This window comes from Paramisgurnus dabryanus, chromosome 10, assembly GCF_030506205.2.
Source record: "Paramisgurnus dabryanus chromosome 10, PD_genome_1.1, whole genome shotgun sequence".
NCBI classification, from domain to species: domain Eukaryota; kingdom Metazoa; phylum Chordata; class Actinopteri; order Cypriniformes; family Cobitidae; genus Paramisgurnus; species Paramisgurnus dabryanus.
The window spans coordinates 6109381-6134822 of record NC_133346.1 but is presented as its reverse complement, the minus strand read 5'-3'; the positions used below and the strand labels follow the sequence as shown (position 1 = coordinate 6134822).

The window sequence follows — 25442 nt, the reverse complement described above, 5'->3', positions numbered from 1 at the left end:
TTTTTGATTTTGCAACAAATTGTCTGCGATATACAATAAAACTACCACTCGTATTTAAAATAAAAAAGCCCTCATAACACAACAACACTGATGAGAAGAGCAACATTAGTACAGCCTCAATGTAAATGTATGATGATTTTTTTCAGACGATGTCGCGTTTTTAGCAGCAGTTAAAGAAAGTGCTGGTTTGATTAAACAAAAAGAGTTACTGTGTCCTGTTTAGTCACTATTTTATAGACAACAGAACAGATAATATGTCAAAAAAATAGCATTCAGTTGTGTTAAAATGCAGTATAATTTGACAAATCAAAGAGACTGTGGCGGTGATGACGTCACACACCGATTAGCATATATGTGACATCATTGCGTCGTGTTTTACTCTTTGAAAGAGTAAAACACGACGCAATGATGTCACATATATGCTAATCAGTGTGTGACGTCATCACCGCCACAGTCTCTTAAAATCCTGTGGGAAACACTGTGGTTGTCAATATAAAATAAAATATAAAAGAAATAATAATAATAATAAATCGTGAGTGTGTGTGTGTGTGTGTGTGTGTGTGTGTGTGTGTGTGTGTGTGTGTGTGTGTGTGTGTTGCTGTAGTATGAATGACAGTCCCTTACGAAAATTAACCATGGTTTTATTGTGGTAAAAGTGTAGTAACCATGGTTTTTTGGTCAATTGATTACTATGAGCAAAACCATGGTTTTACTACACTATCCATGGTTTAACTATGGTATTTGAAAACCATGGTTGTCAAAACCATGGTTATTTTGTGGTAACCATGGTTTTACTACAGTAACCATGGTTTTTTGGTCTTAACTGTAGTAAAACCATGGTTAATTTTCGTAAGGACAATATGCAGGGTAGGAAATGAATCCTTGAAATGTAATCCAGTTATTGTAATGTTAGAGTAGCCTAGGTCAGACAGGCCTAGCAAAAATAAATATCAGGCCTTGAAATAGGCTGTCAAAGTAACTGTAGAGTAGCCTTAATTAATAAATTTTTCCCATTTAGTCATGTAACTATGTCTAATTGCAGTTTTCCCAAGTGTGGCCCTCCGCTAACTTTGCCAAAGTAAATGTGGCCCTCAGGCTAAAACTGTTGCCCACCCCTGCCCTAGGTTTTACAATAGCAATCATCTCCCTCGCTTTTCTCTCTCTCAGCGACCTTGAGGATGGCCTTTGAGGAAATAGACCTCATCTTTGAAAGCAATTGAATCTCTGTGCTTCAGATTTTTCCAGCTTTCTTTTCATTCGCCTTGTGTTCCAGGGGATATTGAGGCTGCATTGTCCTCAAGTAGTCTTTTAGGAATCCATAAAAGCTTGTGATACACCATGATTGTCCAGGCAGCCTCTTCATGGCTGTGTTCTCATTGTGCTTTGATTGAATCAAGAGACAATATTAAGATGACCCAGTACCATCCAAGCCTCTGAGCTCCACCGTGGTGTAGACTTCTAATGGGTCATCACCATGGTTTCTAGCAAAAAGACTACATGCCGGGAAGATTGAGAGCACTGGAATATCCATAGAAAAGAATGATATTCCTAACTCCGCATTTGGTTTAAATTCCACCGATGTCGTCCAGGAGAGAGGTGAGATCATTTAGCGATGAAGGATCTTGATTAATCCTTGCTATGCTCTCGAGAAGGTTATTAATCGAATGCTTTGATGAATGAACACTTGCTGCTGAATTATGGGTATTCTGCAGTGGCAGAGGGCTTGCAGATTTACTGCGTTCTCGCTGATCTACTGGGGTTTTAACTTCTTGGTCTACAAGGGTAAAATCACAGGAGGTTTGGGTTTATCCTCCTTTAATATTCATAGAACATTTACAGCCTAATCTCACAGGAATTTGTATGTTTTTATGAGTTTTCAGGAATTTGTACAATTATAAGAAAAAACAATAATGATATCCCACTCCTAACCCTCCCCCTTAACCAACGTCACAGGGGCAAAAGCAAGTTGGTGGTACAAATTCATACAGATTTGCCACCTTGTACGTACAAATTGCCATGGGTTTGTGTTGATGTATCCTTGGATCAAACCTATGAATTTTGTAGCTGCTAATGCAATGCTCTACCAGTAGAGCTACAGGAATTAGTACTGCAAACGTGTACGCAATGTGTGAAACTGGCGAATGTTTGTCTGTGGTGTTGCAATTGAGTAGAGGCGGGGACTAATTCGCATATTTATATCTGTGGTCTGAGCTGTGCGATTGAGTAGACGTGGAAACTAATTCGCATATTTATATCTATGGTCCGAGATGTGCCATTGAGTAGAGGCGGGGACTAATTCGTATAGTTATATCTATGGTCCGAGCTGTGCGATTGTGTAGAGGTGGGAATAATTCGCATATTTATATCTATGGTCCGAGCTGTGCGATTGTGTAGAGGTGGGAATAATTCGCATATTTATATCTATGGTCTGAGCTTTGCAATTGTGTAGAGGTGGGAATAATTTGCATATTTATATCTATGGTCTGAGCTGTGCGATTGAGTAGTGGCGGTAACTAATTTGTATATTTATATCTATGGTCTGAGTTGTGCCATTGAGAAGAGGCGGGGACTAATTCACATATTTATATCTATGGTCTGAGCTGTGCGATTGAGTAGATGCGGAGACTAATTTGTATATTTATATCTATGGTCTGAGGTGTGCCATTGAGAAGAGGCGGGGACTAATTCGCATATTTGTATCTATGGTCCAAGCTGTGCGATTCAGTAGATGCAGGGACAAATTCGTATACGTATATCTATGCTCCGAGGTGTGCCATTGAGTAGAGGCGGGGACTAATTTACATATTTATATCTATGGTCTGAGCTGTGTTATTGAGTAGATGCGGGGACTAATTCAAATATTTATATCTATGGTCTGAGCTGTGCGATTCAGTAGAGGCAGGGACTGATTTGCATATTAATAGATCACATGTACGAAATGAGGAAAGAGTGTAGAGTTACATTCAAGCTGTTTTAATAGCATGAAGAATTGATTGTCACAGGAAAAACTTTTACATATGTTATTATGATGCTCAAAGATGAGTTTTATGTGATAAAATTATCGAGGCAGGGACTAATTTGCATATTTATATCTATGGTCCGAGCTGTGTGATTGAGTAGAGGTGGGGACTAATTTGCATATTTATATATATGGTCCAAGCTGTTCGTTTAAGTAGAGGCGGGGACTTATTCACATATTTATATCTATGGTCTGAGCTGCATGATTGAGTAGAGGCGGGGGCTAATTTGCATATTTATATCTATGGTCCGAGCTGCGCGATTGAGTAGAGGCGGGGACTAATTCGCATATTTATATCTATGGTCCGAGCTGTGCGATTGAATAGAGGCGAGGACTTATCTGCATATTTATATCTATGGTCTGAGCTGTGCGATTGAGTAGTGGCAAGAACTAATTTACATATTTATATCTATGGTCCGAGCTGCGCGATTGAGTAGAGGTGGGGACTAATTTGCATATTTATATCTATGGTCCGAGCTGTGCGATTGAGTAGATGCGGGGACTAATTTGTATATTTATATCTATGGTCTGAGTTGTGCCATTGAGAAGAGGCGGGGACTAATTCACATATTTATATCTATGGTCCGAGCTGTGCGCTTGAGTAGATGCGGGGACTAATTTGTATATTTATATCTATGGTCTGAGGTGTGCCATTGAGAAGAGGCGGGGATTAATTTGCATATTTGTATCTATGGTCCAAGCTGTGCGATTATGCAGGGACAAATTCGTATACGTATATCTATGCTCCGAGGTGTGCCATTGAGTAGAGGCGGGGACTAATTTACATATTTATATCTATGGTCTGAGCTGTGTTATTGAGTAGATGCGGGGACTAATTCAAATATTTATATCTATGGTCTGAGCTGTGCGATTCAGTAGAGGCAGGGACTGATTTGCATATTAATAGATCACATGTACGAAATGAGGAAAGAGTGTAGAGTTACATTCAAGCTGTTTTAATAGCATGAAGAATTGATTGTCACAGGAAAAACTTTTACATATGCTATTATGATGCTCAAAGATGAGTTTTATGTGATAAAATTATCGAGGCAGGGACTAATTTGCATATTTATATCTATGGTCCGAGCTGTGTGATTGAGTAGAGGTGGGGACTAATTTGCATATTTATATCTATGGTCTGAGCTGCATGATTGAGTAGAGGCGGGGGCTAATTTGCATATTTATATCTATGGTCCGAGCTGCGCGATTGAGTAGAGGCGGGGACTAATTCACATATTTATATCTATGGTCCGAGCTGTGCGATTGAATAGAGGCGAGGACTTATCTGCATATTTATATCTATTGTCTGAGCCGTGTCATTGAGTAGATGTGGGGACTAATTCAAATATTTATATCTGTGGTCTGAGCTGTGCGATGAGTAGAGGTAGGGAACAATTTACATATTTATGGTCCAAGCTGTGCGATTGAGTAGAGGTGGGGACCAATTTGCATATTTATATCTATGGTCCAAGCTGTGCGATTGAGTAGAGGTGGGGACCAATTTGCATATTTATATCTATGGTCCGAGTTGTGCGATTCAGTAGAGGCGGGGACTAATTTGCATATTTATATCTATGGTCCAAGCTGTGTGATTGAGTAGAGGTGGGGACTAATTCACATATTTATATCTATGGTCCAAGCTGTGCGATTGAGTAGAGGCGGGGCTAATTTACATATTATATCTATGGTTCGAGTTGTGCAATTCAGAAGAGACGGGGACTAATTTGCATATTCATTCATCACGTATACTAAATGAGGAAAGGGTGTAGAGTTACATTCAATCTGTACTGATAGCATGAAGAAATTATTGTCACAGGAAAAACTTTAACATACGCTATTATGATGCTCAAGTATGAGTTTTAAATGATAAAATTATTGACTGTAGGGGGAGTTTAAAAATGTCACAAAATAAGCTTATTTGCATATAAGCCTGCATATGAACTCGCCCCAGTAGCAACAATTTCATTCCCGAGATTTTCCGGCTTGAAAATGAATGAAAGTTTTAAAGTTTCAAGGCCTTTATGAATAATGAAATGACCCTGGCACGTTCTGAAAAACCTTCGAATTCCTTGTGTTTTAAACACGTGGGCATTTTGTTTTTAGACATTTTCTTTCTGTCTGACCTAAATTTAGTTGCTAAACTTGAGTGCCTTGTAACTGAGGCCATGATGAATTAATGATGGCTAAGAGAACTTTGTCCTCAATCTTGAACTCAAAATAGTCGATCGATTGCAGCAGGAAATATATGGTGCTTTTTGGGGCCGGCTAAATGAACATTGCTCGAAATTCCCGCCCCTCTTTTTGAAAGCCACAAGTGTCCACAACACCTGTGTATGCGCCAAAATATGTAACTTTTAAAACTGGTGTATACGGCAATCTGTAATCAGGTCATGGCGATAAGTCCTGTCCTCCTGCAGTCTTCTTTTTCATGAATAATCAGACGATAAACAGGCCACGGTTAGTCTTTGATGTTTTCATGCAACTAAAAATAATTCCATAATGCATTACAATTCAAAACCATTTGTTGCTTGTATGCAGATGAATTCAGAATGCTTCGGTTGTACACACACACAAACTTAAATCCTGTTTCAGAGAGAAACCGAGGACGTGTGTTGGAAATTGGAAAAGATCTTTGCATTATGACGTTTAGGGTCAGCCATCCACAAAAGATGATGAACTTGAATATCATATGATGGATGTGGAGTTACTGCAGTTATTAAAGGCAGATGTCTCAATGACTTTAGCGCAGCTTGATGTCCACATGTTAGTTTTCAATAACATTGGGTCAGAGCTAAAATAATTATCAGTTGTAACCTCCAACACAATTTCTGGCTTTTATTTAGCATAGTAATACTTTTATTACAGCTGTTAAAAAAACACACTGGAGTGCAGCAAGGAAATCTGAAGAGACAGGAATATAATGATGAGTATTGTCTTTAGTTTTGTTCTGTGGTTTATTTCCGTTACTTTCACACTATGCTGGTGGATAAAATCTTTTTAAGCTTAAGGTTCAGTGTGCAAACATTGCCCGATTAGGGTTTTGTAATTTTTTTGTATTCTTCTTGCATATGACCTTGGAATGATTTTATGCTGAGAATACCAAATTTTCTTTTTTGGGGTTTACAATTTTGGTAACACTAAAATAAGGTTGTATTTATTAACATTAGTAATTGCATTTCTGTAGCTAACATGAACTAACAATGAGCAATATCGTTTTCCAGCATTTATTAATCTTTGTTAATGTTGATGCCAATACAGTTGTTCATGTTAGTTCATTGTGCATTAACTAATGTTAACAACTGTTGATATCAGATATGTATTAATAAATTCTGAAATTAACATAAACCGATAAAAAAAATGCTGTAGACATGTTTTATTGTGATCCTGTATTGCATTAGCAGTGCAAAGGTCATGGGTTTTAAATCAGGGAACATGCATAAAAAATAAACTGATAAAAAATTTATAAAAGCATCTGCCAAATACATAAATGTAAATGTATTCACGCAAATACAGTTAAGTAATGTTAACAAATACAACATGTAAAGTGTTACCACAATTGTTTAACCTATTTTAAACTTGCATATTTCTCTTAAAATCTTTCCCTATGTTTGATTTAAAGGTAAATATGAATAAAAACACACTTTTATGCTGTTCATCCTATATTCCGTACTATTCTTGTACACTCGTTACACTTAAGTGGGACAAAATGTTAAAGTCTCTCTCATTTGTAAGTCGCTTTGTGTAAAAGCATCTGATAAATAAATACTACATGAAAATGCCAACACTACATGTCAAAACACCAATAATAATTAACACAACATACAAATTAGCATTAAATTACAGTGCGTGCTTCATGTAATTCATTCATTTCATTCAAAATGTCATTTTGGTTCACTTTTTCATAAATATTCAGTATTTTCATGTGATCGAACTACTGACCTTCTAAGCTTTATGTTTGTTGATGTAAATTGGAAAATGGTGTTAATTAAACTAACATTATAGATTACTCTATTATAATGACATTCATTATAAACACAATATGCAAAATGGCATTTAATTACAGTAATGCTTGATATCATCTGTTCATTCAAAATGTTATTAAGTGTTGATTTGTGTTTTCATTATTTTAATATGAACACAAGCTACTGTAAGCATCACTTTTAAAAATGCTGAGTTATTTTCAACCGGGTCATAAAGGGACAAACCCAGCCAGCTGAATTAAATTAAGCCTCAAAATGTTCACATTTGACCCAACAATAACAGCAACTGTACACTCTTTAAAATAAAGATGTAATATTTGTTAATGTGCAAGTTATTTTCAATAATATTACAGATCATCTATTATCACCCTGAAGAGCATCTCACTGTACCAGCATCCTGCAGAGAAGTAATGTGCATGTGTCCCATAAGAAGAAAGTGTTCTCCTTTAACTGCAGAGGTCTCCACATCCCCCAACACACCTTTACCAGCCTGTGGTTCCTCCACACAAACCGAGAGAGGGAGAAGGAGGAGAGGAGGAGGCAGATACGCATCTTTCTTCAAGTCCGTGAGAACTTCAGGCGTTTTTGGAGATCTCAGAGATGCTCTTCATGCTCTTCGGTGCTGATGTCGCCCTCTTTGCCGCCTTAACAAAACTGAGAGATCATTTCAATGACTCAGTGTGTTTATTCTGAGGAGCAGAGGACTCGTTTCTGCAGGATTATCAGTGCAGTCCGGAGACGTGATGTCACGCGCCTGTTCTCTGATCTTGGGTAAGTTATGATTTTATTCTTATCGCGTGTAGTGGTTACGCGGTTAGTTATAGAGATGTAAACGAGTGGTCAGAAGACTTTGTTGTAGTTGATTTGGTTAACGATGCACTTTTTAAGATGCCGACATGCATACTGTAGGCTATGCTTGACCGCAGTCTCTCTGCGCTGTTTTATTGATAGATTGTGCGTAATGCATGCATTCATGAACGTGAATTTAGTGAGGATTGTAAACGCTTTTTTCACAAGTGCTATTATAGAAGCTAGCGCGTTGAAATACTTTTCGCAAACTCGCTTTTACAATGTGAAGAGTAAAGCCTACTGACAAATAAATGCTGCGCTTTCATTTTAAATTGTAAAGGTTTAAATATAGTTTTTTCTCTCAGATAAATAGATATATGATGGATGGATATTTGGATGGATAGATAGAGTTTAATGTAGTTTTAAGGGTTTTGCTCAATATTAAATTAGTAAATTATATCTTTCTGCCAACTCCGTAAATTCTGCATCACCTACTGTACACAGTGTAAACGCAACTGTATGTCGTATACGAAATGAAAGGTGATTTACGAAAGAAAAGATCATTTACATCTATCTATATATCTATCTATCCTGTTGTTTTTCTCTCTCTTGTTCTCTCTGTCTGTCTAACAATAGCATTGATTGTAATTTGACTTATGGTAAAGGACATTTTATTTCCCTTGGCAACAATTGTTGCTCTTGAGTCCTGCAGTTTCAGAGGAGTTTTAATCTTAACACACGCGCGCGCTCACGCACGCACGCGCACACACACATTGGTTTATTAGTTAAATTGTTCTCTCTCCTCATTTTACTCCAAAAGTTCACCCACGATGAAACTACAATGGTAATGTGCCAAACCAAACTGTGTTATTATTCAGCAATGTACACTGTCATGTATTGAAGGCTTTATTCTGGAAAGCCGGAGGGATTTGTGACTTCTCTAGGAAGGCTAATTCAATTTTTAAGGGTCTCTGCATGATGAAATATTTTTTTTTTTTTTTGCAAGCAAACTATACAATTTCTTGATTATTTTTCAGTGCATTTACATTCATCCATTTGCCAGATGCTTTTCTCCATAGTGCGTCTCATTTCTTTCTGTATTGTATACACAGCCTTTGTGTTGTTAATGCAATGCTTTGCTGATTAGGCTACATGGACACAGTACAGTAAATATTCTACTTTAGTGTCTATTACAGATGTATATTATAGGTCTTTAATGGATGCTTTGGGACTGTGTGCTTGTGGTGACATCGGCCCATGAGAGTTGTCATGAGGTACAGTGTAATTGACTAAACCTGTGTAGTTTAAGATGGATGTCACGTGACATTTACACCTCAGGTGATTGACAATAAATTCTGTCAGGTCATGTCAGCTAAACTGGTGTGGACTTGAGGAGGGTCATGTGCCAGCTGACAAATTGCCATTGAATGGAAATAGACAGACTTGTTTTTTTCACATTCTGATGACTGCAATAATTATGATTTCGATATCAAAGTACATGATTTCCTAAAATCACATGTGTTGCAACACTCGCCTAAAGAGAGGAAGATTAGTCTATTTTTAGACAGGATCTCCAGGGGCAGCAATGTATCTGTCAAAAGATGATCTGGGCATTCGAAACCAGAGGTCAGGACACAACATCTTGCTTTGTGCTCTCTCTCTCTCTCTCTCTCTCTCTCTCTCTCCATCTTTCTCTCCATCTCTCGGTGAATGTCGCTGTCAAATAGACTTTGGTTGAGTTTTGAAATATCTCCTTACATGACCTTAGTGTCTCTTATCTTAACCATGATGAGGTCACAACCTTTCCAATCCAGGGATTTTCTGTGATCTGCCTTTAAATGTCACAAATATACACACACAGTGCCAGTAGTGTTGAATATTCTTCTGGAATTGAGCAACAGTGTGATATTTAGATTGTCAAATGGTGATTATGTTTGTTATTTACTGTATGTGTTCTCTTGATAAAACGCATTCAGATGTAATAATTTATTCATTATTTGTCAATTGTTTGCTGATTCAGTGTTTCTGCTTACGTTGTTGTTTTTGTTTACATTTATGCATCTGGCAGATACTTTTATCCAAAGTAATTTATGGGGCATTATCTATATATTATATCAGTATGGGATGTGTGTTCCCTTGGGATCAAACCCACAACTTTTGCATAGCTAATGCAATACAATGCCAACTGAGATACAGGGAAAGCTTTAGTCACCAATTATGTGTTTCTTGTATTATCATTAATGCAACACAACACTGATATAAACTAGACTAACCAGTGTGTGTGTGTGTGTGTGTGTGTGTGTGTGTGTGTGTGTGTGTGTGCCCAGTGCCCACAGGGACCCAGTACTGTCTTTCTTTAATTAGTAGAGCACATAACAGCACGCTCGACCCGTACTGAGAGCTGTGTCATACTGTTCAGAAAAATCACAGTGACATCTATTCTAACACTAGTAGATACACAGCTTCTGCAACATATATCTTTTGGACACACACACACAAACATACAAAACAGTATATCATCTTCACACATATTTAAACACAGTATATCATACACATATTGTACATAAAAGTAGGGGAGAGCAGGGGCGAAAGTACCGTTTTTCAGATAAACGTAATTTTTAAAAGTTAATGTTTTAGACAGAGATATATTTTTGCTGTGGTCATTAACTCAAAATTGTGGTCAGTTAATACCAGTTGAAATTTTGTACAAATGTAAAACTGCTTCGGTATAATTTCACTTTGAACATAGGGAGCACATTGTTACTTTTGATCCAGTCAGCCTGGACAAAAGTAACACACAGGTGTGCCAAAAGTACACTGTAAGCAATTGCCGTAAATTTACAGCCAATTTTCAACACTAAAATACTGTTTTCATGTTAAACAGTTTAGTACTGTAATTAGCAATGCATTGTGGGCTGCTTAAATTGGAGCAACAAGACAGAGGCCCTCAACAGTAAGTTGATGTTTTAAATTACAGGACAATACAGTATTTTCTCGAAAATGCATGTTGACTGGGGAATTTGGAGCACGGTCAGAAGCAATATTAGTTTTATAAATTGAGGCTAGCCTTTTGCTTTTGGTCAATTTTCTTTAAAAAAATACAGAAGTAATTTGTCATTAACCCCTGGATGGAATTTCGGGAACCATTATTTGGATTGGAGATTTTCCAGAAGAGGACGTACAATTGAGATGACGTGCTGCACATTCTCAAGTGTTCTTCATCAAATTCATCGGGTCTTGCATCTACAAATGAAAAGGTAATTCAAATCTTATTCATATTGCCAAAAATGCTTGATATCAACTGATAGAAGCTTCTCTTGCTAGGGATTTAAACATGTCATTGAACAGTGAGGCTTAGATTTGAATAGCCAAAACAATATTACTTTTGAGTGGTATTTTGTTTAATTTTGGTATAAAGTTAGCCGTAGGCTACTTCTGAATTTGAGAAACAACACTTATTAAAAAATTTACTTTAACCAAACCATAGGATTATTTGAACATCGACTATCCAAGATGGTTTTGGTGAGTTTTATTTTGTTTGTGTCGACTTTTAATGAAAAGTGTTTTACAAACAGTTAACAAGAAAATAAAGCTAATTGTAGTTTGGTTAAAGTTGAATAGTCAAGGCTGTGCATTTTTCTTTTTAAATGCCAAATTGGTGTGAAAATATTGTCTTTCTGGACTCTTTGTGAATGCAATGTGTGTACTAGTTTGTGGGAGTACTACTACATATGTAAAAAGAGAGGTGTAAATATTTTTTTGGCTCAAAGGAAGCTGCATGTAAGCTACGTGTGACAACATGGAGTTAAAAAAATAAATTGTTACCCTTTAAATTTTGAATGTCAAATCTATTTAGAAGTTTGATTGTAGGTACCTCGTTCACGTCTTGGTTACATTCCACCTAGTGTTTACTAATTATTGTCCTTTTTATAAATTTTCTTCTTAAAAATCTTATTATGGTAAGGATAATGTATTTGTTCCCTTCAGGTGTCTGCCACTGCAGCTGACGTTGAGACAACTCTCAGTCTTCCTGCAAGTCCTCGCCTGATACCTGGTAATATACATTTAATTTAGAATCATTGATAGACACATTGTATATTTTATCCATTCATCTTGAGTTTACAAATGTTTACACAAGGTAACAAGTATTTCCATGTTGTTAAGTTTCAAGTGCAACAAGGCAAGTCACAATTAAGGGTTGGATGATCACCTTTAAGGGCTCTGAGGGCATCACACCAACATTTGCAATTGGACTTGCTGCTATGTTTGCAACCTACTACATTTTCAGCCTTCAGTATCAAGATGAGACAGCCTGCCCTCTGGAATTCATTCAGAGGTAAACCCCTTCAATCCCTGCCATCATTATATAGATATATACAATTAAATTAATGTGTTTGTATTTTATGCATAAAATGGAATTAGTACTGTACATTTCAAGCCTCAACACCTACAGACACACACACACACACACACACACACACACACACACACACACACACACACACACACACACACACACACACACAGGGTATAGATGGTTTCATCGGACGCACGTGATACACGTCTGGATCCGAACCTTACTTCCGGTTTTGTTTTTTTAATGGTCTGACTGGTTGCTAAACTGATCTCTTGAACAAATGCCTCGTCGAAAATAACAAATGTTTTGGTTTCCTAGGTAATCTATGTGTTGTTTTGTTTGCTTGTTATATAAATAAACTATGTTTAAAGAATTTGTTGTTATTTATTATTAGCGGAGTTTACCGGAAGTTACGTGCGGACCGCGACAGCGGCTTGTTTATGTTGTTACCGCTGAAACGGTCTATAGACTTTATTATAATTCCATTTTATGTCATTAAAGGAATAGTCTACCCTTTTGCCATATTAAACTATGTTATTACCTCAACCTAGACGAATTAATACATACCTATCTTTTTTCAATGCGTGCACTGTACAGCGTGTTGTGAATGTGTTAGCATTTAGCCTAGCCCCATTCATTCCTATGGTACCAAAAAAAAGTTTTATTTTGTAGCACCATACTTACTGGTATAACTCCTCATGTAACAGTCTTTAAATAAGGAAAACACGGAAGTGTTTGGTGGCTTCCCTGTTTGGTACCATAGGAATGAATGGGGCTAGGCTAAATGCTAACACATTCACAACATGTTGTACAGTGCACGCATTGAAAAAAGATAGGTATGTATTAATTTGTCTAGGTTGAGGTAATAACATAGTTTAATATGGCAAAAGGGTAAACTATTCCTTTAAATCCACTCAATTTGTGCAATGACGAAAGACAAAAAAACAATTAATTGCTTTTGATTTAGGCACTTCATCGATATAAATCAAGAGAGAGGAACAAATGCCAAAATCATCAGACAAGATTGTCTCTAAGAAGAAAGGTGTGATCGTCCAGAAGTCATCTTCTGCAGTTAAATACACACGTGGCCATGCTACTGAAGAATCTCCTTGACTTTTTAATGGAACTTCATATAGATCGGTGAGTATATAATCTTTCTCTAATTTTTTTGACAGTCTGGCATTGCCACAATTATACTGGTATTTTTAACTTTATAAGCATTTGCTTGGAGTTTATACTTTACATTCGTGATTGTTTAGTTTATTTATGAGTATGATTGTTTTTTGTTCTTTGACAGTGGCAGCACTGGAATAATGCTGCAGAGAGGAACAGCGGCTACTAAAGTGATGATCGTCTCTTCTGGATCCACAAGAACTAAGATGTAAAAACACAAACCTACCTCACAGGACAATTTTAAGAGGTAACCTGCAAGTCTAGCTTGCAGTGGCACATGTGCCTATACGGTTTCATCCTAAATGTTTTTTATGCTTATTATTGATACATCCTGACAAAATGTTCTACTGTACTATAATAGTTTCAAAATGGCCTTAGGTATGTTTTCAAAAAGTAAACTATAGGTTATGCCCTTCACATTTGGTTAGGATTAGGGGCAGTCTCTGACGAGCAATTTAAGAACGTACGTTTATTGCCATAGTCTAAAGCAAGAAACTACTGTTTCTGTTTACTACTAGAAAGCTTTTTCAACATTGTCCAACAGGATTTATTTTCTTTCCTTTTTTGTATTCATGTTGACATTGACATTGCTCTTTGAAATAAAGGTGTTTGATTTGAAAGTTTTTGTTGCTTATTTTGCATAATATTCACAATAATGCATATCTTAAGCAGTTGTCTTTAGCCCTGGGAATTCATTGGGCAAGTTCATGGGAGAATGATATTTTAAATATCAATGAAGAATTTTTAGAGACTAAATTTATGTTATTTCAAAAATGCTGCATATTTCTGTGATTATTTGGAAATTACAATAATATTGTTTAGGTTGTTACTTTAAACCTAAACAATATTATTTTAGTTTCTAAATAAATCACAGAAAAATGCATTTATTTTTTACTTTATTAGACTGTGAAATTATTTAACAGTGTGACTACAGAAGTATTCTGTATTTCTGGTTTACAGACTACTACCGTAAATTAATTTTACATATGAATACTGTAAAAATAACGGTATACTGCTGGCGTCTCTGCTGCCAGCTCTTTACTGTAAATTATATAAATACAGAACAATACAGTTTTTCTGGTTTACAGACTACTACCGTAAAGTCATTTTACGTATAAATACCGTAAAAATAACAGTATACTGCTGGCGTCTCTGCTGCCAGCTCTTTACTGTTATTTTACAGGGAAATTTTTTACAGTGTAACAGAACAAAACAAGATAGATTTTTGTGTTACACTTGTTTTTAGTAAATATACATGACTATGACCTTGTTAATATGTAACTGCAAACATATTTTGTCGTTTATCTGTGCAAAAATATTAAATCACATATTAATTTTAAATTTCAGTTTCGTCAAATGTTTCATAAGCAACCTGACAATACAACTTGAATTGTTGAGAATAAAACACTATGAAAATTAAATGATTAAATTAGAATAATATAAATGTTTAACATAATGCGACAGTATTAGCAGCAGGACAAAAGTAACAAGTGTTGCAAGTGCCCACATTTGAAATAACGAACTTGAGCGAGCAAAAGACGCAATATGTAAATCAACCCTAATGGGGCATACACACCAAACACGAGTTAGCATGACATGAAGTTAAATCCCACAAGTAATCTAGAGCAAGTAACGCGATGCCCTGCGTTTGGTATGTACGTAGCATAATGCTGCCTTCACACCAGCCTCAGTAGAGGCGTCAAGCGCAAGTGATTTCAATGTTAAGTCAATGTGAAGATGCGTTCACGCGTGTCTGGAGGTCTCGCGGCGTGAATGAGGCGGTAGGCGTGATTTTGCCTCATTCGCGCGTTTAGTTCGCGCAAATTAAGCCACTTTTACAATGAGTAAATTGCTTTGATGACGAGAATTTCACGCACAGCTTTCACGCGCGAATGAAGCAAGTAAACTCAGGGCGCACTCACATTATCCCAACCAAACCAAACCATGCCTGGGCGCGATTGCCACCCCTCCCTACTCCCCCAGGTGCACGCACTCACACTGTACTTCTTATCGATCCGAGTCCGGGCGCGCTTTCGTCATTAAGATGCGATTGTTTTGAAAAAGCAGGAAGTAAAGCGCTCTCTTAACACTGGAACCCACCGTAATGATAAGTCTGTGTTTTTTTATTCGGAGTCGTTTGGTACGCGATTACAGACAGCCCTCTCACATGTCATCATATTGCTTAGTTGATCTGTCACGTGCGCAGCTCGGACATTCACGTAACCCCGCTGCGCGCATCAAAAGGTTTTTACGGAGGCAGATGAAGGTGAGTGGTCGCGCAACTGACGTCTTCACCTTTTGAATCGCGCTCAGGCGCGATTGCGCTCACACCGCAGCCTTCCGCGCCTGAGCCCAAGTGAACTGCGCTCCGGCCCACCTCTGCAACCCGGCCGCGGCGCGATTAAACAATCCGCGCCCGGGCGCGGAACGAATCGATCACACTAGTCAAACAAACCAGGCTTTGGGGGTCAAACGCGCCCGAGCGTGGTTTGGTTTGGATAATGTGAGTGCGCCCTCAAAATGTTCACGTGGCAAACTAGACACGGTAGACACGAATTTGAAGCCTCAAACCCGGCTGGTGTGAACCCACAGTAAGAAGGAAAACTTCAGGATGTGTTACAGCACTACATTACCTGTAGATTGATTAGTTCTCATGTTATAATAAAAATGACAGATTTAGGAATTTACTTATCATGGTCAAAGACAACTTTCTGGACGTAGACGTGCGAAACGATGACGAAATAACGCGATATTTGTCAGCGCATTACTTTCCTCCCTGATTCTCCCCTATATCATACATGTACACACGCGTGCATGTGTGTGATGGTCTGTTAACCTTTGATGGGTGTCATTACACTCTTAAAAATAAAGGTGCTACACAATGCCATAGCAGAACCATTTAACAAGAAGTATTTAGACCTTGAACACCTGAAGGACCTTTCTGTTTCACAAAGGGTTTTTGTTGTAGAAAAGGGTTTTTTTCTAGCACCTTTTTATTATTATTTTATTCAAAGCGAACAAAAAAAAAAACTTCTGTAAGATACCAACAATAATTCTTAATTGTATTACACTTTTTCACTTTCAAAGGTGCAATGTGTAATTTTTAGAAGGGTCTTTTGACAGAAATGCAAAATAATATACAAAACTATATTATCAGGGGTGTATAAAGGCCTTTTTATAATGGACCGTTATGTTTTTATTATCTTAGAATGAGACGTTTTTATCCACATACACAGAGGGTCCCCTTACATGGAAGTCGCCATTTTGTGCCGCCATGTTTTTACAGAAGCCCTTAACGGACAAACTTTTTTTACTAAGTTGTCTCCGTCAATTACATGTTTTTCAGGTGCCGACTACCATAGCTTCTCAATGCTTTTCAAAAGCGAGGGGTGAGCAGTGGACTAAGCCGTTGGTTGTTATTCACCACCTCACCACTGGATGCCGCTAAAATTTACACACTGCACCTTTAAAGTCCATTTTGTGACTAATGAAGCAGAAATTAAAAGAAAGAATAAAAAAAGGGATCTTTTTATCTTGATTAATGTTGTTAACGATGTTTTAACCACCCTGCTTGGTGTCCCAGTGCTCTTATAAGAAGTTGGTCACCATTGCTTTGAAGTGTCTCATGACCACAATCCGACCTACAAATCTCAGACATCAGTGAAGCAGATTGTGAAGGAGCGTTAGAGACCCAGAGCTGAAATGATCTGCTGCACTCCTGGTTTCCCGAGACACCGTGAAATGGTTTAGATTTATAGTAATCCAAACCACATGCTCTCACCTCATGCTTTCTTTGTGGAAAAACCAAATATTTCTTTCAGGAATATTTAAGTGGGGGTTTGTTTAAGGGTCACGTCTGGATTTATAGGCAGCGGGCGGGATGATGAGATGTTACCTGAGATGCTGGCAAAGATTTGCAGGGTGTTTTTTAAGAAAACACTCCTGGGGTTTTTTAAATGGTATCTCAAACATTTATATTTTCTTTTGCTCTTGACCACACAGAAGATGTTTCTGTAAGAGTCATGTTTCTTGAAAAATATAGGTGGGAAACAAAGACTAAGACTATAATATTACTTTTAGTGGAAAGATTGAAGGTCTGAAATCACGTCAAAGGATTGCAAATGATAGTCTCAGTGCTCTAAACATTTATTAACTCAGCTGTCCACTGCGATGTGGCGTCCGTCTGTTAAATGAGCACAAAACCTTTTAAATGGACAGCGAGACAAACAAAGAGTGATTGATATGTACTTTTTTTCTAAGCAATTTTCTGCATTATTTGCCTAACTTAGTGTCTATAAGACACCATCTGTATCCTACTGTTGACTGACACAAAAATCATTTTGATTCCTCCCTCAGTTTTTATGGGATTATTTAAAAGTTTACCTAAAAATAAAAATGCTGTTACAGTATTACATCCATGACTGACTATTGAATTTGTACTTTTTGCACCAAAAAAACTAGTCACACAATGTTGTATGTTGGCGCACATGCTGCAAAAGCTAATGAGTATCTCTCTCTCTATCTTTCTCTCCTACGTTTTTAATGAACAGATGGCACCACAGTTTTTTCCAGTTTTTTTTTTACGAATCATTAGACGAAACTTCTTATTGAAATTGAGCCGTACCGCTTCACTGCACACGTGTATATTTTTGCTCACACATGTGTTGCATCGGTGCGTTCTGTTCACCTACAGAAACAAAAACAACAGCAGTGTGCTGCCACCTCAGATCCATTATTCATTTACCCCTAATACACCCAGAAGAACTGCACACGCTGGATTTGGGAATTTTCTGGTTATGGTTTAGGATTTCATTTGTATTTAAAATGAACTCTTCCTTTGTACAACAAAGAAAATGCTGTAGCCTTTAAATAAATAAGCATAAATTTGAGAGGATAAAGCCTTGAGTATAGTCTGTTTTTATGTGTATGCGAACGTATACGCACACAGTTGAACACACAGCCTTGCAAAGTATGGTTTATTTAAAGAGTTTGGTTCCAAAACGCAATAATTTGGGTATAAACGTGTTTTCTATACCAAAGAAAGTGACAAGATGAAAATCACTATTTTCTATTACAAACTTTCACATAGCATCTTTAGGTTATAATAACGTTAAAAATTCGAATCCATAATATGATTTTCAAAGATTTATTTTAAATGCAAAAAAAGCAATTTTTTTCAAAATGCTATAAATCTATTGAATCAATATATAAATGTGCATTCATCTTTGCCATGTTATATTCATTAAGTTGACTAGTGGTATACACTGATTAAAAAAATAAACATTAATGGCATTAATCAAAACACTTACTTTGTCATATTAAGAACACTGTCATTGCTGCTGTCATTCTTGGGAAGTCGTCGCTAAACTTTTTCGACAGCGCTCAGCTTATTTTCGTTGACTTTGAGTAAAATAATGGAAAGTTTCTCATAAAATCCCCTGGGGTCAATGTGTTATCATGACAGAAGATTGATGCTGTCTGGAGAACAAGCAACAGCCGGCATTTTTCCTTCGCCCGAGTGCCTCTCACGTTAATTATTCGATTTGGATGGCTTACGTTTCTTCCCCGCAACAGAAAACCACCACAGTTTTAATAATAATTATTATTTTGTTTTTGTTTGTTTGTTGATCACAAAGTACAAAGTAGATGAGGAAAACTAGGATACTTTGTGTATTCGAAGCGCCATTATTGTTTACAATGTGTGGAATGGTGCGCTGTGATTGGTTGCGTGGATTTTTTGCTTTCTGCAAAGAAGGAGGACTGGCGTTTATCGCATTTTGGAAAAAAGGGAGAAAAGATGACAGAATAACACAGCGGATATTGGATTTTGTGAAAATTATGAATTTACTTTTTAATACTGACCTGATAAAATACTGATTTTGGTGGTAACACATAAAAAAAGGCGTTTATCGCGCTTTGGAATCAAACTCTTGATTTGCTACAAAATGCAATGCACCTGGGTTACATACTACATTTGCCTGTAGGCACATGTGTGACGTACAGGTACGTGAGCTTTTAAAAATTGACGAAAATTGCTTCACGAGCACTGTACACGGACTCCCGTGTACAAGAAAAAATGGACTATGCTTCAGCCTTAAAGAGGATAAAGACAGATTCAACCTGATCTCGCAGAAATGTATACATATTTTATAAGTTGGCTAATTCCTATGAATTTGTGGAAAAGGAATAGTACAAAAATGTATGATAATAAGAAAAAAAAGCAAAAATACGCTATCCCTAACCCCACCCCTAAACCCAGCGCCACGGGGTGAACGCAAATCATAAAAAAACAACAAATTTGGTGGTACAAATTTATGCAAACTAGTCTCCCCATAATATAAAAATTTCCATGAGATTGTGTTGTTCGAAATTATATCTCCGTCTTATCTGCCCTAAATAGTATGCATAGAATTTGGATGGTTTAACTATTTATTGTAGCTTTTTCTTTAAATTTTGCAGAAAATGTTTTTTGTTAGTTTGTCTTTGCAACAGCTGTTTTAAAATATATAAACTTAAAAATAGGGATGAACCAATACAAAATTTGTGTGCTGATACCGATATTCGGTTACTTTTCGATTCCTTAGTACGATTCCTAACTTATAATCTGAGGATTGCCAGGATATAACTGATCATCATCTGTATTTTAACAATCGGCCGTTGTCCTATGTTGTAAACAATTGCTTTTATCTGCCGATACCGATTATAGGCCAATACATCGGTGCATCTCTACTTAAAACTAAAGTATTTTCTATCAACTCAATAAACAGAAGTGTCCAATAAATGCAAATAATTTCAATGCATCTGAAGCACAGCCAACAAAAAACTCCCCTAATTTCTCCTGCTTTAGAGTCAGAAACTGTAAATGGCCTAATCTGAAGTTGCTCGGTTAAATATAACAAGTGAAATCTTCACTGTTTCCACTTTTAAACCGCTGCATTATGGTGTAAGTGGACCAGTGAAAGGTCTGCCTGAAATAACCTTAATCTCTTGTCAGTAAAAATGAGTTCACCCGCCCCAGCCTTCACGAGCTGACACCTTCCTCCTATTGTTAGTTAAATACCGAGGGCTCGTGTGTGAGTGTGTGCTTTGAAAAGCTGTATTTTAACAGGACTGTCTGGTGTTATTTGCCTCACGGAGGTGGACGAGTCTATACAGGTGCTGCCGCTGTCTCAGCGGCCACGTGTCGGGCTGCCGTTTCCTGCTGTGTCTATTCTCAGCGGCTTTACCTTACCGTTCATGCGGTGTGACAGCTTAACTGCAGCGCTGAAACAGACGAAAGGCGAAGGTCTCCATCAGATGCCCGGCCTGCCTCAGCGTGTGCTGGGATCTGGCATTTAAAGAAAGGCATGCCATTTACAGCAGAGGAAAACAACATCCACATTGAAATTTGGTGTGGGATAAAGGTTATGTTGGTAATATTATTCTTTTTGTTTGATTTTATAGAACGAAGAGTTGGCCGGTTGAACTTTTACATGACTGCGTTCGGCAGATGGTTTTATCCAAAGCAACTAACAGTGCATTCGATCTTTACATTTTATCTGTATGTGTGTGAATCCAAGACTTTTGCGTTGGTAAGGCAATGCTTTACCAAATGAGCGTCAGGAATTTAAAAATGAAAAGTATGGAAAAATACAAATGAGATCTCTTTAGTGCAAGGCCATACACCTTATTCAGTCCGCTGCCACTGCTTCTTCTTAATGAGCTTATTAAGTCTGTATTGTAGTGAACGTTGTCTCATTTTGTCTGACATCATTTTAATCTAACCTTGTTATATTCTGAAGACTGAAATACAGCTTCAGGGTTCCTGTTCTCCCCTTTTTGTAATGCAGGAATTAACATGACGCAGAAGATTCGAACGAACGTTGACGGAGTCATCTGATCTCGCTGCTCTCATGTGAGATGTCGTACTGGGCCGGGGGGACATAAGGTGGTTGATACAGAGAGTCTGCATGCTTTGATGATGACACATCACGGAGAACATCAGCGTTAGATGCAAGACGACCTTGCATTACGCAAACTCCTCTATACGTAACAGAATGACTGTATGGATTCAAGGCACATCTTAGTGCTCGAGCAGAAAGCTCGCTGAGGGGTAATGGCTCTGTGTAGATTGCTCATCTCATGCTGTGAATGTATGAGAGACAGATGTCAAGGTTGGCTGACGTGCAGTCGCATTGCATTTTGAAGTCAGCGTGTGATCTTAAGTAGAAGGACTGTGTTTAAATGCATACTGTGCATTATAGCGTACGCTGTGTGCTGCTTTTCAAAGTTTGCAGGATGCAACAGTCTCATAAAATGTGCATACTATGCATTCTGTACAGTAAGTAGTATGCTACTGTAGTATGTTGTTTTTTCTTCACTTGAAAGCACAGGCAGGTGTTTGGCAGATCCGTCTCTTTCTCTCCTCCTGTCTCGCTCATTCGTCCTTCCTGTCTGTGTATCTGTTCTTCTCTGCGGTGCTGCCTCAGCTGGATAGGTACTTCTGAAAGGACATCATCAACCCCCCCTGATGTGTTATATTATAGCATGTCTTGTTCCCCATTTAAATGTCAATTGGACTAAAGATGCCTTCACTGCACCATGATGCCGTCCTCCATCCGTGACACTTTTATGTGAAGCGGATAGAGGCTGTAATCACAGACATACGCCCTCCCTTATTGTCTTTTGAATGTATGTGTGTGCGTGTGTGCATTACCCCATACAGCAAAAAAATATTTTAAATTATATTTATTTTTGTAATATATATTTCAAAATATATAAAAATCGCAAAAAAGATATGTACTGAAATATTTTTTAAATAAATTATTTTTTACCAATATATTTTTGCCGATTTTTTTTTTTACAATACATTTTGCAATATATTTTAAAAATAAATATTTTTAAAGACTTTATTTTCACATGCATTGGAAGAAAACCTTTGGATGTTATAAACCTGTAAACATTTAAAAGAAAAATATTTTCAAATGCAAAAAATATTCTTATAATTTTATATTTTATACATACTTTATACATTTTATACAAACTTTTATATTTTGTCCAGGAAACATATATTTTTTTGCCGTATGATTGTAAAATTAGAATTGTATTTGTTGCCCCTGTGTGCATTACCCCATACGGCAAAAAAAATTATAGTTTTAAATTATATTTATTTTTAAAATATATTTCAAAATCTACAAAAATCGCAAAAAATATATATACTGAAATATTTTTTAAATATGTTAACAAAAATTATTTTTACCAATATATTTTTGGCCGATTTTTTTTTTGGTAAATTTTCAAATATATTTTAAAAATAAACATATTTTAGAGCATTTATTTTCACGTGCATTGGAAGAAAACCTTTGGATGTTATAAACCTGTAAACATTTAAAAGAAAAATATTTTCAAATGCAAAAAATATTCTTATAATTTTATATTTTATACATACTTTATACATTTTATACAAATTTTTATATTTTGTCCAGGAAACATATATTTTTTTGCCGTATGATTGTAAAATTAGAATTGTATTTGTTGCCCCTGTGTGCATTACCCCATACGGCAAAAAAAATATATAATTTTAAATTATATTTATTTTTAAAATATATTTCAAAAAAATACAAAAATCGCAAAAAATATATGTACTGAAATATTTTTTAAATATGTTTACAAAAATTATTTTTACCAATATATTTTTGGCCGATTTTTTTTTTTGTAAATTTTCAAATATATTTTAAAAATAAACATATTTTAGAGCATTTATTTTCACATGCATTGGAAGAAAAACTTTGGATGTTATAAACCTGTAAACATTTTAAAGAGATATATTTTTAAATGCAAAAATATTCTTATAATTTTATATTTTATACATACTTCATACATTTTATACAAACTTTTATATTTTGGCCAGGAAATATATATTTTTTGCAGTATGATTGTAAAATTAGTAATGTATTTGTTGCCTTTGAAATACATTTTAAAATATATGTTAATATGAAGGTTAAAACAAAAAATATTTCAAAATTCAAAAATAAGATTTACTCTCTACAACATGTATTTGGCATATATTTAAAACACATTTTTGGCCAAATAAATTTTTTTCCAGTATGGGGCTTCTTGTTAACATGGCTTTGAAGACAGTAGCTACGTTTCCACTACCCTTGCGCAAATTGAAATTGCGAATTGAAAATGCGGCCAATGAAAACACGGCAATTTCACATAAACTCCCATTTATAGCAAAAAAATTTTACACTCGTGTGAGGTTGTTTTCTGGGCAATTCAAACAGCAAATATATCGCAAAATTGCAATGAAAGCTAAAACGTTTTTTTTTTGCGCATTTACAGATCACGTAAAAGGTCACATGATCATTCTTTAAATATGGCGGGATATGTTTGATTCGAGGCCAAAACAGAAAGAGGTGTGGCCGACTTCATGTGGCGTCACAAGAACCGACAAGTGCATAACATGCAAACTACCGCAAGAGCGATTTGGGAGTCGACTGCTCTGTATGCTTTCGAGTCACTCTTGTGATATTTTGATATCGTCGCCATAGTTTTTGGAACAACTTATCGCAAGATAACAAAACTATATGTTTAAGTCGCATAACATCATTTAATGGACATGCGTCATTTTGCAAAAGTTTTTTTTATGTCAGCATTTTGAAAATAACGCTAAGGTTTTGCGCAAACCGACACACAACTTAAGCTTATGTTGGCTCCTTGGACAAAATGCTCTCTCCTTTGCTGTCGCAATGAATAAAAGCATCTGCTAAATGTATAATGGTGCTGTAAAGGGGGGAGAATCACAAAAAAACATGTTGCAGTTGCATTTCACCACATTATCAAGTAAATAAATTATATGTTGGCTGAAGAAAATTAAATCTATTTTTATGATTATTCAGCTTACAACAATGTAATGCAATGATTAATTTTGTTCAACTCAGCATAAATTGACAGTGAGATGCTGTACTCATAATCACACACTGCGTACGTCCCTATTTTTAGCAGCACCTTTTTTATAATGTTACACGTGCAGCTTTTCTGACCTCATATTTGAAAGGCAACATGAAATATTTGTACATGTACGTGTATGCATTTGGCAGACGTATTCATCCAATGTTACATTGCAATCAAGCTATGCATTTATTGGTGTGTTAGTGATCTCTGGGATCGAACCCATGACATTCACGTTGCTATCGCAATACTAAGCCACAGGAACATTAAGTGTAAGGTATTGAAAAATTCACACAGCATGGCCATTTTTAAACATAGTAGGAACTTAATTTAGTGTGATCAAAATATATTTCTCTCTTTTTTGTCTGCAATATGACAGATTCAAGATTCAGTGTAATGTAAAGGTGCTATTGTAAAATCCTAATGATTTTTATTGCAGACTTGAATCCTTTTGTTAATGCACCTGAAGTCAGCAGCTTTTGTAATTGATGTCTTTTTTAATGTTTGTTTGTTTTCCTTCTCCTGCTTCAGTAGAGATGTGCTTACTCAAGTCAATTAATGCTGGAAGAGTCCTCAGAAAATCAATGTAAAACTGCAGCGCTCATTGCATTGTTTCCTGTCGCTCAGTCACGCTCACTCTCTCTCTCTCTCTCTCTCTCTCTCTTTGGTAGTGAACCGTAAAAATGAAACACTCAGCCTGACCCTGAATTTTGTCCATTTTAGCAATAACGCCGTCATTGTTTCATGGGATTTCTGCTGAGCCATCGTTAAGTGCTTCATTTCTGTGTTTGCAGAGCGCATGTGTTTGGACTTTACAGTCATATACTCTTGTATAAAATGGGCTGTAAGACGCATAATCAATAATACATAAATTCTAATTGCTAAAGGTCTTTTATTGAGCCCATTTCCATAGCAACACAATATCAGGACATCCCTAAAGCATCCGACTCATTTTATTATGAGGATTGTTTAGAATTGAGTCAATTCCCAACATAATGCAATCCATTCTAACTGCACAAGGGAAATTAATGAATAATAGGGATTAAATACTGTGATTAATGAAACTTTTGGAGTCATCACTTTAAAAAAATGCTACATTGGTTCTACTCATGGTTGGGTAAAGTATGGAAAAACACAACCATTGGTTTCAATAAACCTCTAAAGTGTCCATATCCACGGAGCCCCTAAGGGG

General features: G+C 36.5%; 1 protein-coding gene and 1 long non-coding RNA gene across 2 annotated transcripts in view; both read left to right on the top strand.

Moving 5' to 3' along the window:
- Window positions 1-7459: 7459 nt before the first annotated feature.
- The window catches only part of clmpa (CXADR like membrane protein a), a 74597-nt gene continuing 56614 nt past the window's right edge, over window positions 7460-25442 (top strand). Inside the window, exon 1 of the mRNA XM_065261264.2 lies at window positions 7460-7770. Within this exon, the coding sequence (XP_065117336.1) occupies window positions 7743-7770 (28 nt within the window). The 5' untranslated portion in view covers window positions 7460-7742. The remainder of the gene's footprint in view (window positions 7771-25442) is intronic.
- LOC135743502 (uncharacterized) lies at window positions 11079-14200 on the top strand. The gene is made up of 3 exons (XR_010530526.2): window positions 11079-12124; window positions 13113-13285; window positions 13443-14200. It is a non-coding gene; the product is annotated as an uncharacterized lncRNA (long non-coding RNA).